The sequence below is a fragment of the Tasmannia lanceolata genome, unplaced genomic scaffold (assembly GCF_043159265.1).
Source record: "Tasmannia lanceolata isolate RefF3 unplaced genomic scaffold, GAP_Taslan_0.1 ptg000026l, whole genome shotgun sequence".
NCBI lineage: Eukaryota > Viridiplantae > Streptophyta > Magnoliopsida > Canellales > Winteraceae > Tasmannia > Tasmannia lanceolata.
In genome coordinates, this window is record NW_027518703.1 from 4,750,752 (window position 1) to 4,763,711 (window position 12,960).

The 12,960-nt window shown below is 39.6% G+C and overlaps 2 protein-coding genes across 3 annotated transcripts in view; one reads left to right on the plus strand and one right to left on the minus strand.

Annotated features, from left to right (window-relative positions):
* Positions 1 to 8,763, plus strand: part of LOC143858507 (BAG-associated GRAM protein 1-like) — a 64,114-nt gene extending 55,351 nt beyond the window's left edge. Inside the window, exons 16-18 of the mRNA XM_077369146.1 lie at positions 1,007 to 1,070; positions 1,954 to 2,015; positions 8,242 to 8,763. Coding sequence (XP_077225261.1) covers positions 1,007 to 1,070; positions 1,954 to 2,015; positions 8,242 to 8,361 — 246 coding nt within the window. The 3' untranslated portion in view covers positions 8,362 to 8,763. The remainder of the gene's footprint in view (positions 1 to 1,006; positions 1,071 to 1,953; positions 2,016 to 8,241) is intronic.
* A 1,245-nt stretch (positions 8,764 to 10,008) lies between these two features.
* Positions 10,009 to 12,960, minus strand: part of EMB2754 (Vacuolar sorting protein 39) — a 33,554-nt gene continuing 30,602 nt past the window's right edge. Inside the window, exons 13-14 of one of the 2 annotated variants that reach the window (XR_013238942.1) lie at positions 10,610 to 10,837; positions 10,009 to 10,473 (exon numbers count right to left, since the gene is read on the minus strand). The gene's annotated coding sequence lies outside the window, so the exon portion shown is untranslated. Of the gene's footprint in view, positions 10,838 to 12,960 lie in introns of both variants that reach the window. The other variant, XM_077369054.1, reaches the window with a different exon arrangement.

Sequence of the window (12,960 nt, forward strand, 5' to 3'; positions counted from 1 at the left end):
ATTGGCAAATTTTTACATTTTTTTGGGGATATTCATTGTAATCAAACGTATATCGATTTTCAATCCATATACGTTTGAGGAGGCATGTTAGAATATGTGAGATCTCACCAATAGGTTAGATTAGGCAACTATGGTTTGATTAGGTAGAATAAAATCACATCTTCCAAGATTTGATTTGGATTAATTGGGGAAGATTATGCAGGGAGGCTAGATTAGGTATTGAGATTATCTTCTCATATCTTGTCAAATCTCTTTCCACAAATCTTGTGATACTAGTTTCTATGTTTATCCTCATGAGTGTTCTATATAAACACTCATTAGGCTTGATTGTAAGATAAGCAAAGATTAGTGGAAATCTTCAATATTTTACAGCTAGGAACATAACAAAGAACTTGACCTTGGATAGATTAGAATGGAAGAAAATGATCCACGTAGAAGAACCCAACTAGAGCCAGGATTAGAGGCGGGTAGATTCACCTTCTTCATGAAATTTTTCTAAAGGATTCATTTAGCCGACCCCAACTAGTTTGGGGCAAAGGCTTTGTTGAGTTGAGCTGAGGAGATGACCATAATTATTGATGCCAAGTAGCATGCCACTACCAGCCCTTTTGAAACTTAACATCGGTGGATGATTCATAATTCAGACAAAATAGTCACCATCTGCCATTAAAAAATAAAGAAAGAATAGTCATCATCTAATATTTCACTTTGGAGAAATTTGTTAGAACTCTCCTTATATCAAATTTGTTCAAGGCACATGAACACATAGGACGATGAATTTTGTGATGGTTGGGTTTGAGAGAAGGGAGATAAGCTAGCTGATATGGTTTGGAGGAAACATTGGCTTGTGTTTTCACAGGGCAATTGGATTTTCACTTGTCCATTTGACTCTTTTTCATTTTTCTTTTCCTAATGTTCTCATTACTATGAAAAAGTATTGTGATTTTTTCTCTTCCATCGTTTCTTCAATCAAATACTTAATGGCACGAATATTGGCGTTTTTCAGGTTCACTGTAGGTGGTCTTTTGAAACAACCTCTGAATCTTGTTGTACTCTAGATATAAAAGTCGGTAAGTCTCAGATATTTCTTTTCCACGAACTTTATTATGTTTGGTATTATTGCTGTCTGTATTGCTACCAATGTATTAAAAAATTAGGACTCTTGGACCAGTAACTTGGAGAGTCTGTCAATTTGGTAGTTCTGAAAAAAAAAAAAAAATTTGTTATTTGGAAAATCAACTGCGGTAAAGATTGTCTACTATTTTTTCATGTCACGTGCTGTGTTTATGAAAGAGGGCTGAAAGTTAATATTTTATCTCCATATGTTTCTTTTTTCTCTCTATTTGGTGGTTGCTTTTGTTCCTTGAAAATGCCCGATACCCTTTTAAAAACCTGAGAAAACACCCTTATTTTATTTATTTATTATCTTTTTCGATTCTCTAACGTAACCAGGACCCAACCCACATCTATGGTTTTTCTTCTCCATATAATTATCTTCTCTTTTTTTTTTCTTATACTACTATGGGCAGTCGCACAACTGCCCAATTGCAGGGGCATGTGCATGCATATAAGCTATAAAGATTGGGCATAACACCTGAAAGACTAGGCAGAACTGTTTGGTCCCATGACTTGGCTGTTATATATGTGCATACACCCTGTAACTGCGCTGGTGTGCAACAGCCCATAAAATTTCTATTTTATTACTATTACTATTATTGTTGGTGTTGTTAAATTATTCATTTATTCTTATTGGTGTTATTTTAGTGAATTTTGTTTTCAATTTTTCATTACTCCGCCATCACAGAGTTTTTCATTGACAGCTACGCTGAACTTGAAAGTTGAAGACTCGTTTCCATATTGATTTTTTAGTTTTAGAGATCGACTGTTGCTACATTTTTAGGGGCAGTAAAGTTTGGTCTCAAAACGGTGCTGAATTTAGCAGAAATTTTACAGGTGCACATTTTAAGAAATGGTGTGTGATGCAATCTAAGATAAGGACTGGAGCTGTCGATGAGGTTTGTATATCCTTAAAGGAACCGTTATGATTTCTTCCATTTCTGATTTAATTGATTATTGATGTAAGTGTTTAGCCCCTCTCAGCTTAATGGTCAGTATTGTTGTGCTAGTCAGTGGCCTACTACTAAATCATTGCTTCCAATTTTCTTGGTCCAAAAACCTTCAAGTTTTTTCTTCTCAATCAAAAAATAGAATACAGAATTAGAAAACTAAAGTTCATTGTTTTAAATAGGATTTATGATTTTGATGCTTTGATTAATGGAAATGGCTGATGCTGGGCATGGTATTGGATTTTGTCAGCACCCGTCGTGATAAAATGTTAATTATTGGTGCCTATCCATAATAATCTGACTCTTCACTCAATTCACAAACCATATACCCTTCATCTCTTCCATGCAAGCAGCAATGTTGACCGTTGAGGGGTTTCTAATGTGAGAGCTGCTAGTGTTGGGGTAAATTCTGACTCGTGTGATTTGAGGGATCAGACATTTGATCCCTTATTTACTTTTAAACTGTCATTTAAGCCCTTTTGAGCTATTTGAGTGGGTGGGTGGGGGGATGGGAGAAGGGGGGCAATGTTATCTTTTCCCAACTAAACCACCTATATGCTTCAAGTTAGAGATTAGAGGTGTTTGAAATGGGCCCGACACCTCTGTTACGAAAATTTAAAGTTGTGAGATCAATTCAGTCATTATATTGTTATTTCACTTAAGTGACCACAAGATCCCACATGACAGTCGATATAACAAGGGTAGGGATTCATGCTTCACAAGAAATTAAAGGAAATAAAGAGCAAAATCAAAATTTGGGCCAAGACGGAAAAGGAGAGACTGGCTCAAAGGAAGCTCACCATCCTTCAAGATCTCGAACTGCTGGAAAGCAAAGCAGAACAGGATCCCTTGTCGGAAAATGAGCTCCAACAACGATTCGCCCTCAAAACTGAATTTGATGAAGTACTGCGAAGAGAGGAGATCAGTTGGCGTCAAAAATCTCGTGCTATATGGTTGAAAGAGGGGGATAACAACACCAAGTTCTTTCACAGGATGACGAGTCACCGTTGATGTGTAAACTATATCAATTGACAGAAATATGGTGGACGATATGGCGGTCATTCGACGCCGAATTGTGGATTTCTATCGTAACCTCTATTCGAGGAACACCAAAGGCACCTGAGATTTCAAGGTCTCAGTTTTAAATGTCTCTCGCCTGAGCGGGCTAACTGGCTCGAAAGGGTCTTCACTATGGATGAAATTGAGGAGGCGTTAACATCCATTCAGAAAGATAAGGCCCTGGGGCCTGATGGATTTCCTATGGCCTTCTATCAGAGATACTGGGAGCTGATCAAAGGTGATGTCCTCGCCTTTATGCTGGAATTCCATGAGGGGGGGTGATCAATAAGGAAATGAACTCTACCTTCATTACCTTAATCCCGAAAAGGATGGTGCCTCCGCAATTAAAGACTTCCGGCCTATCAGCCTGATCCACGGTATGTAGAAGCTATTATCGAAAGTGCTGGCTAGGCGCATCTGCATGGTGATGGGGGAAATAATATCCTGGTATCAAGGGGCCTTTGTTCGGGATAGACAAATTTTAGATGGCGTTCTCATTGCAAATGAAGTGCTCGATACGATGAAGCGATCTGGTGAACGTGGGATTTTGTTTAAGGTCTGACTTTGAAAAAGCATATGACCATGTGGACTGGGGGGTCTTGGATTATATCCTTTCACGGATGGGTTTTGAATCCAAATGGCGATCGTGGATCTCCGCATGTCTGAATTCGGCTATGTTCTCTATACTAATTAATGGAGTTCCTGAAGGGTATTTCGGTGGCAGCCGCGGCATTCGACCGGGAGACCCACTTGCTCCCTATTTATTCATAATCGTGGCGGAATCTCTCAGTTCCCTCATTTCCAAAGCTGAAAACTGCGGGTATATTACTGGACTTAAACCTAGTCGCCACTCTACTTCCTCCATTTCCCACCTACAATATGCGGATAATACAGTATTGTTTCTTGCTGAAAGCACTCATGTCGTCAATGTGAAACGTATATTCGGTTGGTTTGAGATTATATCGGGTTTGAAAATTAATCTCTCCAAGAGTGTTGTGGCTGGAATCAATTTGGAACCGATGCTAACAGAGAGGTATGCCCGGGGTCTCCAATGCAGGGTCGCCAACTTCCCCATTCTGTATCTTGGATTGCCGCTTGGATATGGAATCCCTAAAGCGGCCCAATGGGGCCCGGTAATCGAGAGGATCGTAATCGAGACTATCATCTTGGAAAAAAAGCTACTTATCCTTTGGGGGTAGGATTACCTTAATTAAGTCTGCCCTTGCGAATATGCCCGTTTATTTCATGTCCATGTACAAAATTCCAGCCACCATTGCTCACCGTATTGAAAAGCTCCAACGTGACTTCTTATGGGAAGGCAGGGCAGAAGGAAAAAGACTGAAACATTTGATTGCATGGAAGAAAGTCTGCAAATCAAAACGAAATGGGGGCATCAGCATCGGTAAGATAAAGCTTCAGAATAAGGCTTTATTGGGTAAATGGTTGTGGCGATTCGGCATGGAAAAGGATGTCCTTTGGCACAATGTAATTGGGACCAAATACGGGAGGGGATGGGCGGACTGGGTCTGTAACGGCCCCTCCAATTAGCGGGGATCCGGCGAATGGAGGTCCATCCATTCCTCTAGGGACTCCTTCCTGTCCCTTGTGCGACTTAGGCCTGGCACGGGAAACCATATTCGTTTCTGGCGGGATCTCTGGGTGGGGGACAGTCCGTTAGCCGAGTCCTTCCCACATCTATATTGCTTAGCTTGCTCGCCGGAAGCTCCTATTGCAGATCACTACTCTCGTTGTTCTTCAACTGGGCAATTGTTGTGGGACATCCGATTGCGTCGCAATCTTAAGGATTCAGAAGTGACTGAGTATGGTCACCTCATGAAAACCTTGTCTACTATTTATCTATCCGGCTCTGTCGAGGACCGGTGGATTTGGACTCCGGACCCACAAGGGACTTTCTCGGTTAGATCCTTCTTCCGAAAATTAAATGATGACTGCGATCAGCCCTCCCACTGTGCATCAGTTTGGAGCGTTGTGGCTCCCCCTCGAGTGCGGGCTTTTACATGGACCTTGCTTCTCAATGGACTCAATACATGTGATAGGCCGAAACATCAGGGTTTTAGTATGGCTCAGTGGTGCACATTGTGCAAAAATGTGGAAGAATCGACTAACCATCTGTTCCTCCTATGCCCTTTCTCCTTTTAGGTATGGATGAATATCTTTAAATTCTTTGGTGTGTCTTGGGTGAGCGAGAAGGATGTGAAGAATGTGATAATGTTTTGGTGCAACTTCTTTGGTGGAAGTGTTGGTGAAGAAATGTGGCTCTCTATTCCGTATGCTATCGTTTGGCATATATGGTTGGAAAGAAACAACAGGATCTTCGGGGGGAAGGAACGAAGCACAGCCTACGACACCCTTGATATCAAGCTAACTATTATTAGGTGGGCGAAAGCTAAGTGCGGAATCCCTTACTCAGTGGGAATGATCCTTAGAAACCTCACCACGGTGCTGTCCGAAAAGAAACTTAGATCATCTATCTCACCGCAGTGGATCCCTCCCCCTGAAGGCTGGTTAAAGTTTAATTTTGACGGGAGTTCCCGCGGAAATCCGGGCTTAGTTGGAATTGGTGGGGTATTTCGAGACTTCTTGGGGCACCTCATTATGTCCTTTTCGGGTCCAATTGGGATCTGTGACGTGAATGAGGCCGAGGTTTCGGCACTTCTGTTCGGATTACAGTGGTTCCTGACTCATAAATTGGGCCCCCTAATAGTCGAAGGCGATTCCTCCAACACTATTGCGTGGCCATCTAACAAGATCAGTGGACCTTGGCGGTTAGCATCAAAGCTAGACCATATCAGGGACCTCGTTGCTACTCTTCGACCGTCCCTCCACCACAGGAGGAGAACGGCAAACGATTGGGCCGATTCTCTCGCCAAGGCGGGTGTTGATAGGGAAGATATGATTATCAATGTAGCCGATTCTCTTCTATCTTAGTTGTTCCTGTTCTATCTGACCCCGGTCGGATGAGACTGCTTTGTAATCGGGGATTCCTTGTTCCTTTTTTATTTATTAATAAATAGTCACCATTTTCAAAAAACAAGTATTGTTTACAGTTAAGGATCCTCGTAGTAGGATATTAAGAGCCATTATTTGAGTCCAATAAGATCCCATAAGTTAGTCCAAGTCCAATTGGCAACCCATGAGATGGTTTTATGCTTTAAATTTGGAGTAGAAGCAGACTTATACTAGCTCACACCCGCAAGTGGTAACCTATGAGATGGTTTATGCTTTAAAGTTGGAGTAGAAGTAAACTTCTACTAAGCTCACACCCACAATTTTGTGGGGTTTGAATGAAGACTGCTTGTCTTCTTGGATGTGACGCCTTTGCTTGAAGTGCGATGTTCTGCCCCATGTGTAACTCCTAGGAATTCTTGGAGTGTGCTTCCTTTGCTTGGAGTGTGAAGTTCTGCCCTAGGTGTGACTCCTAGGAACCCTGAAGTGATTCTGGGTTCTTCCCTTCTCTTCTTTACTTCAAGTGATTTTCCTTATTTATTATGCTTCTTACTCTTCATTTTTTCCTCTTCTCTCTTTAATTTCTAATTAACATTTCCATTACCAACCTTGATGTTGAAACCTTCCCATTACCAACCTTGATCTGAGATTTTTCTGCCTAAAGTAACCAGCCCCATAGCTCACCACAGCCGACCAACATTCCTACCCCTTTTATCCTTGCACCCATCCAAGAACCCTTGCTTAAAACTGTCGATCACTCTACTTATATCTTACCTTAATCTCACTTCCAGACCCATGACACTTCATGAACCCTTAAAAACTGCAACCTGTAGCACATCAACCTTTATCTTTTCAAACCTGCAACAACTAGCTTTACATCCCACCATTTTCTTTAACTTATTGGCCTAATTACATAGTCAAGAACCTGTTAAAAAATCCCTATCTAATTACCCAACTTAACCACGCACAATCTGTAACCTCTACCAGTGCTAAACAGTTTAACAATCCACCATATTAACCTATATTGATTTTCATAGCAGCCTATTACCTAGAACCTGTAACTGCACCCTTTCAGCCCTGCAACAGTCCGCTAAATCTCAACCTACAACCTGTTTCTAGCGAATACTAGCATCCGTCCTTAAATCTAAAACTTTGTTACCGAAATGTGATTACTTTATCCCACACGATCCTTGCTCTTACACCTCCAGATCTGTCACAGAACATTATATTTTTAACTATATGTCCAGAACTGTTACAATTATCCAAACCTGTCACAACACCCCCACCTTACCTAGTATTCACCTACGAGTTCCTACTCCCTATTTATCCAGTCCCTGAAAGTTACCTTATTCCCATCTTACTAGACCTGAACCTTAGCCAATACCTCTCTTCTTTTAGCTGTAATAAAGGTTAACCTACCTAAGTCACATTCCATTGTCAGTCCTACATCAATTGGTATCAGAGCTATAATACTTGTGCATTCCCTTTTTGTCCTGCATCAATTTACGAGGCAGAGGCCAAATCACTACTGATTGGTCTTCGTATTTTCAAGAAATGTTTCAGTGGAGATTGCGTTATCAAAGGGAATTCAAACGTGGTGGTTTCATGGGCTAAAGGGACATTAGAGAGGCCATGGAAGCTTTCATTGATCTTCTTTGAAATTTCTGATTTATGTACCCTCAGAAATCCCTTCTTCAATGGAAGTCGGTCAACTCAGAGGCTAAGCAAGGTCCAGTCCGGAGCGGACTGGTCATTAGCAATATGTTCCTTATAGCATAGTTTTTTATTTTTTACTTTCATCTTGTATTACATCATTTTCTGATGTTTTAGGACAGCTGGTCATATGTATTCACTCTATTTTGCAATGCAACTGTGAGTTAGAAAAAAAAAACTTTGCTTCGCTTCACCTACACTATGTGGACCTCCGAATATTTCCTACATTTCTTTGTTTCTAGTATGAAAAGTTATGAATCAGATTCCTACGATTGCTAGCCGATTATTTACGTTTTCTGCTTATTTCATATATTTCTTGTAATAAAATAATAATAGTGATAGTCAGTTGCAATGACTGCGCTATCTGCCAATGTGTTTTTAATTTGCCCATTGCTACAAAACTGATGACATAGGGGCATTCATTTATTTGCTGCAGTACAAGAAAGAAACTGAATTGATGTTGGAGTTCGCCCGCTCATATATTCAGTCAAAGACTTCAAGTAGAGAGAATGATCAGGCATTGGAGCCCACTGGCTCTCCAACTCAAAGCAGCTAAACGTTCTCCCCACCTCAGGTGTGCCATTTTTTTCTGCCCATGTCCCTATACTACGCCTTCTCTCTATGTCCCTATACTACGCCTTCTCTCCAACATTATACAATAGGAATGAATAATGACTTCATATTTATGGCCATGGGAAGTTGTTGTAACATGATGAATGTAGAAATGTTGCTCTGATTCCACTTATGCTTTCTTGCACGAGAATTAGTGGTGTGTTTCTGTCTATGTACAATGTAATTCTTGTTCTGTATTCGCCACTATTGTTTCCTAATCACTCTGCATCAGCCACATATTCCATAGAGATATTATGAGCAGAAAAGGTATCATAGATCAAAATTCTACTGTGGTGAAAATTCTAACCTTCTGATTTATGTGCCATAACTTCTTTTACTTCATAAATCGTTCATTTTTTAGTTTTTTTTTTTTTTTTGAATGGCAACGGTGATATTAATAGGAAAAGAGGTCAATGACCGGGACCGGGATGTTCAATACAAAGCAAAGCAAAAAAGAAGAAGAGAGAATACAAGTTACAGAGGGCAAAAATCAAACAGCTCAAAAGATAAGACCCCGATTAACCCCCGATTGAGCGCGAATCGTCTTAAATCTCTTCAATCGAATCCGCACATCTTCAGGAGAAACTCTTAAGCCTTGTTTATCCAGCTTATGATGTTATTTGAGTCCCCTTATACTATGACATGATTAAAATCATTAGAATCTATTAAGTGTATGTCTGCTAAGAGGGCTTGAACCTCCGCAAAAAGTAGAGCATCCACATAGCTGAGCAGACTCGAAGAGGTTAGATTTGCCCAAAACAGACTTTCTCATTTTATAGTTATAATATAAATGGTGGGGATCATCCAATGGAGAAGATAATAAGTAACAACACCCAACAAAAATTTTTGCGTTAAGAGTTACTTGAAAGGCTTAAGAACCAAGGATCAGTGTTCGTGTGCAAGCCACTTTGCAATTTGGGTGCAATTGGTGTGCAAATTGTTTTGCAATACAAGGCTTTTAGCTTGCAATTGCACACAAATTGCTGCTCTGTAGCAATTGGGTGGCACACCTAAATTATCCATAAATCTCATTTTCAAACAATTCTCGAGAGAAAGAACGTGAGAAACTGAGAAGACAAGTTAAGGTCAAGATCTACTCTGATTGTGTATTAGGCATGAGAAGGCCTAATAAGGGCAGGGCCCATAAAGACCCTTATTAAAAATATAGTAGCATTTAGCAGCTAATAAGGCCAAATAGGGCCCTAAAGCCCCTGAGAGTCCTATTAGTAAATGATACTGTCTGTACAAGATAAAGAGCAGCCAAATCTGACTTATCCCCTGTAATTTCTTTCACAGATTCTGCAGGATGATCTATAATTTTTCACAAATAAAGCTCATATTGTAAAAAAATGAGTAATTATTTACAGTATAAGCAATGACTTAAACTGCCATTCAATTTCTATTTTCCCCCCAAAAAAAAAAAAATCCCACATCGAAATAATTCTGCGGAATTATTTGTGCCATTTCCCCAATCAAATGAAACAGCTCTTAAAATTGACATTTTGTATAATGGAAAAAAAATGAAAAGATAAAAGCATAGCCCATTCGAAATAGGATAGTTGTTACATGGTTATGTCCCACGGCTTCTCTATTGGTAAGAATTGCCAAATGCTTAATTTCCTTTAAAATTTGTGCTTTCCACCTTTGTTTTTAGATGCCTTACATTAATAAGAAAATCAGAACCTGTTTATATTCCTGCTTTATAGATTAATAAGAAGGTAATAAAGAGAGGGAAACAATAGTTGATCTGGAGGAAGAACTAACATTACAACTTATAAAAATTTACAAGCAATTTCCAACATCACCAACGTTTTGGGCACAAACCAAATAGATATTAAGAGGTGAAAAATAGAAACCATACAAACACTCAAATAAAAATACTTCACATCTTTACAGTGTAGAACTTCGAGGTGTCATGAGTGATGATCCAGTGCTACAGCATAGCTTTCAGGTTTGAATCCCAGCTTGACATAACAGAAGATCAAACATGTCAAGAACTAAATAGGGGCACTTTTAACAGCTCCACCAACAATAATTTCTCCACAAGCATTGAAGTCTGGTCATAGTGTGAGCAAGGCACAAAAATTAGTGACCTCAGTTCATATTGGAGACTTCAACTGAGTAGACCCCCAAGTTAGTAACAATAGGCACAATTTTCTGGCTAAAATAACAATGGGCTTATGGAAGTGTACCCAAAAAAACTGATGAGCCAAGCCCAAATTACTTCTCAGCAAGCAAAGCAATAGAAACAACACAATTGGACATCCTCGATGACAACCATACTCTCTTGGAAACCAACATGAAGCAGGAACTGAACAGTGTACACCACAGTAATATATCTCTGTTGGTGTTGGACACAAACATGGATCATTAGACATGGCAATGCTGGAGAATCCGTAATCACAAGATTCACAACACACCTGTACAAATTTACTATAATTATTAAAGCAAAGAAATCAATAAAAAGAGGTAAAAATATGACATAGCATAAGGTAAATAAAATTACATTTAAAACTTAGAAGCAAGGAGCAGAGGCAGGGAACAGTTTTTTTTTTTTTTGCTTGAAACAGTTAACCATGAGGAAATTGGAAATTGGGTTCCCTCCTAAATTTGTGTGTCTAATAGCGTTGAATGACAGCTCCATATTCTAGAATACCCAAAACTACATAAAAAATATACTTTTTTTTTTTGAAAAGCCAAGTTTACATATAGAGCAATGACATATACAAGGGAGCCCTTGCATAAAGAGCCGCAAAAGGGCTCTTCATTGGATCCACATCATTTTCAGTTACATTTTAAAATCAGTTGAAAAAATGACATGGATCCAATCGATAGCCCTTTTTTGGCTCTTTATGCAAGGGCTCCCTTGTATCTATCATTCCTCTTATATATATTATAGATGAAATCGAAAATTACAGAAGATAGGGACCAGCGGTCCCCTGCAATTTACAGTCGTCAAGGATGCCAACAGACCAAAAAACAAAACTATCGTTGCTCCATCAGAGACCACCACTCTAAAACTCAGAAATTATCTCTAAAAGCACTATGCACCAGAAGTCTGAGATAGTCCAAAATTAAGAACTTCTTAAAGAGACTCCCCTTAAGGTGAGCACTTCTGTAAATCCAATAGGAGCCCAACAATCTCAGAGGCGAATATCTCCTCGTCAAGGCTGATGGCCAAGAGTTCCTCATCAGATCATTCTTTCTCTCTTGTTGCTCTCTCCCTGGTAATCATAGCCTCTAACTTTTGGATCCCTACCTCCTTATCTTCCTCCCACTGAAGACGTATTGAGGTCTTTTCCTCCTCCATCACCTTGATAAAGGATGCTTGTGCATGAGAGAGTGAGTTCTTTCACATTACGCGATCCAGTCAGACTAAAAGATATACATAAAAGATATACTAGAAAGAGAACAATGTTCATCAGTGTTGAGTGACAGATTCGTCTCAAATATCTTGATGCAAGATATAATAGAAATATGAACCAAGTGTCAACGGGTAGGTCCAATTTTTGGTAGGTAAGCTGGGATTAAACCTCCGACCTCATGATTGAAGAACGTAGTCTTTACCAATTGAGCGGGAGGCCCAAACCCAATGGGTAGCTCTTGATTACAACTATAAAAAATATGATTCAAATCCGAAAACAACTAAAAGATAATTATTGCGGAAAATCACAGCAATTAACCTTTTAATTAATAACAAACTAAAAGGATGGAAATTTACAGAAGAAATAAATCTGGGCAGTGATAAATCGACTCCCCCAATGGATAAATCGACTCCCCATGTGTCTATCTCTCTCCTCTTTCTCTCTCTAACCTAGAGGAGAGAGAAAGACACTTGGGGAGTCGATTTAGCAATTTGGGGAGTCGATTTATCACTCCCCATAAATCTAAGCTAGGTTGATTATAGCAGACCCTATGAAATTTGTGCAGAAATCTTTGAATTTTGGAATCTCTCAATGCAGGCCCACAACAGAAGTATACAATAAAACCTACGAACAAACCTTAGCTTCCTTTCTCTTATTCCTAAAAAAAAAATCCAAAATGAAATCCAAATACAAATATATTCCCCTCCATCCTGTCAACCACCTAGAGTCATAATTAGAATGGACTCCGAAAAGGAAAGGAAGACTTCCTGACCTTTTAAAAACCAACAGTCTAATACTTAATTTCTCTAAACTAATGAAGTTCCGAAACAGAAATATAACTTCTACATCTAAGGTACATTGAAGTCAGTCCTATCTGCGTCAAACAATCTCACATTGAAGTGAGCCCCATCTGCATCAGAATTTACATCAAGAACAGTAGAAGGCTTTTCTCTTCTTTGGCTCATGCTTCTGGTCGATTTATGGGTCACAAACAGTCCCACATTTGCTCTCCTTGCGCAGGCTTTAACAAGCTTTGGACTTTCAAACATGTTGATCCACCGCATCCTCAACCTCAATATAGGGTTGTACCACATCAGCCACCCACTCTTGAAAGAACATGCCCTTGAACTTTCATCCTAACCATAAAAGTAAGCTCCCGGAAACGATGATGGGCATTG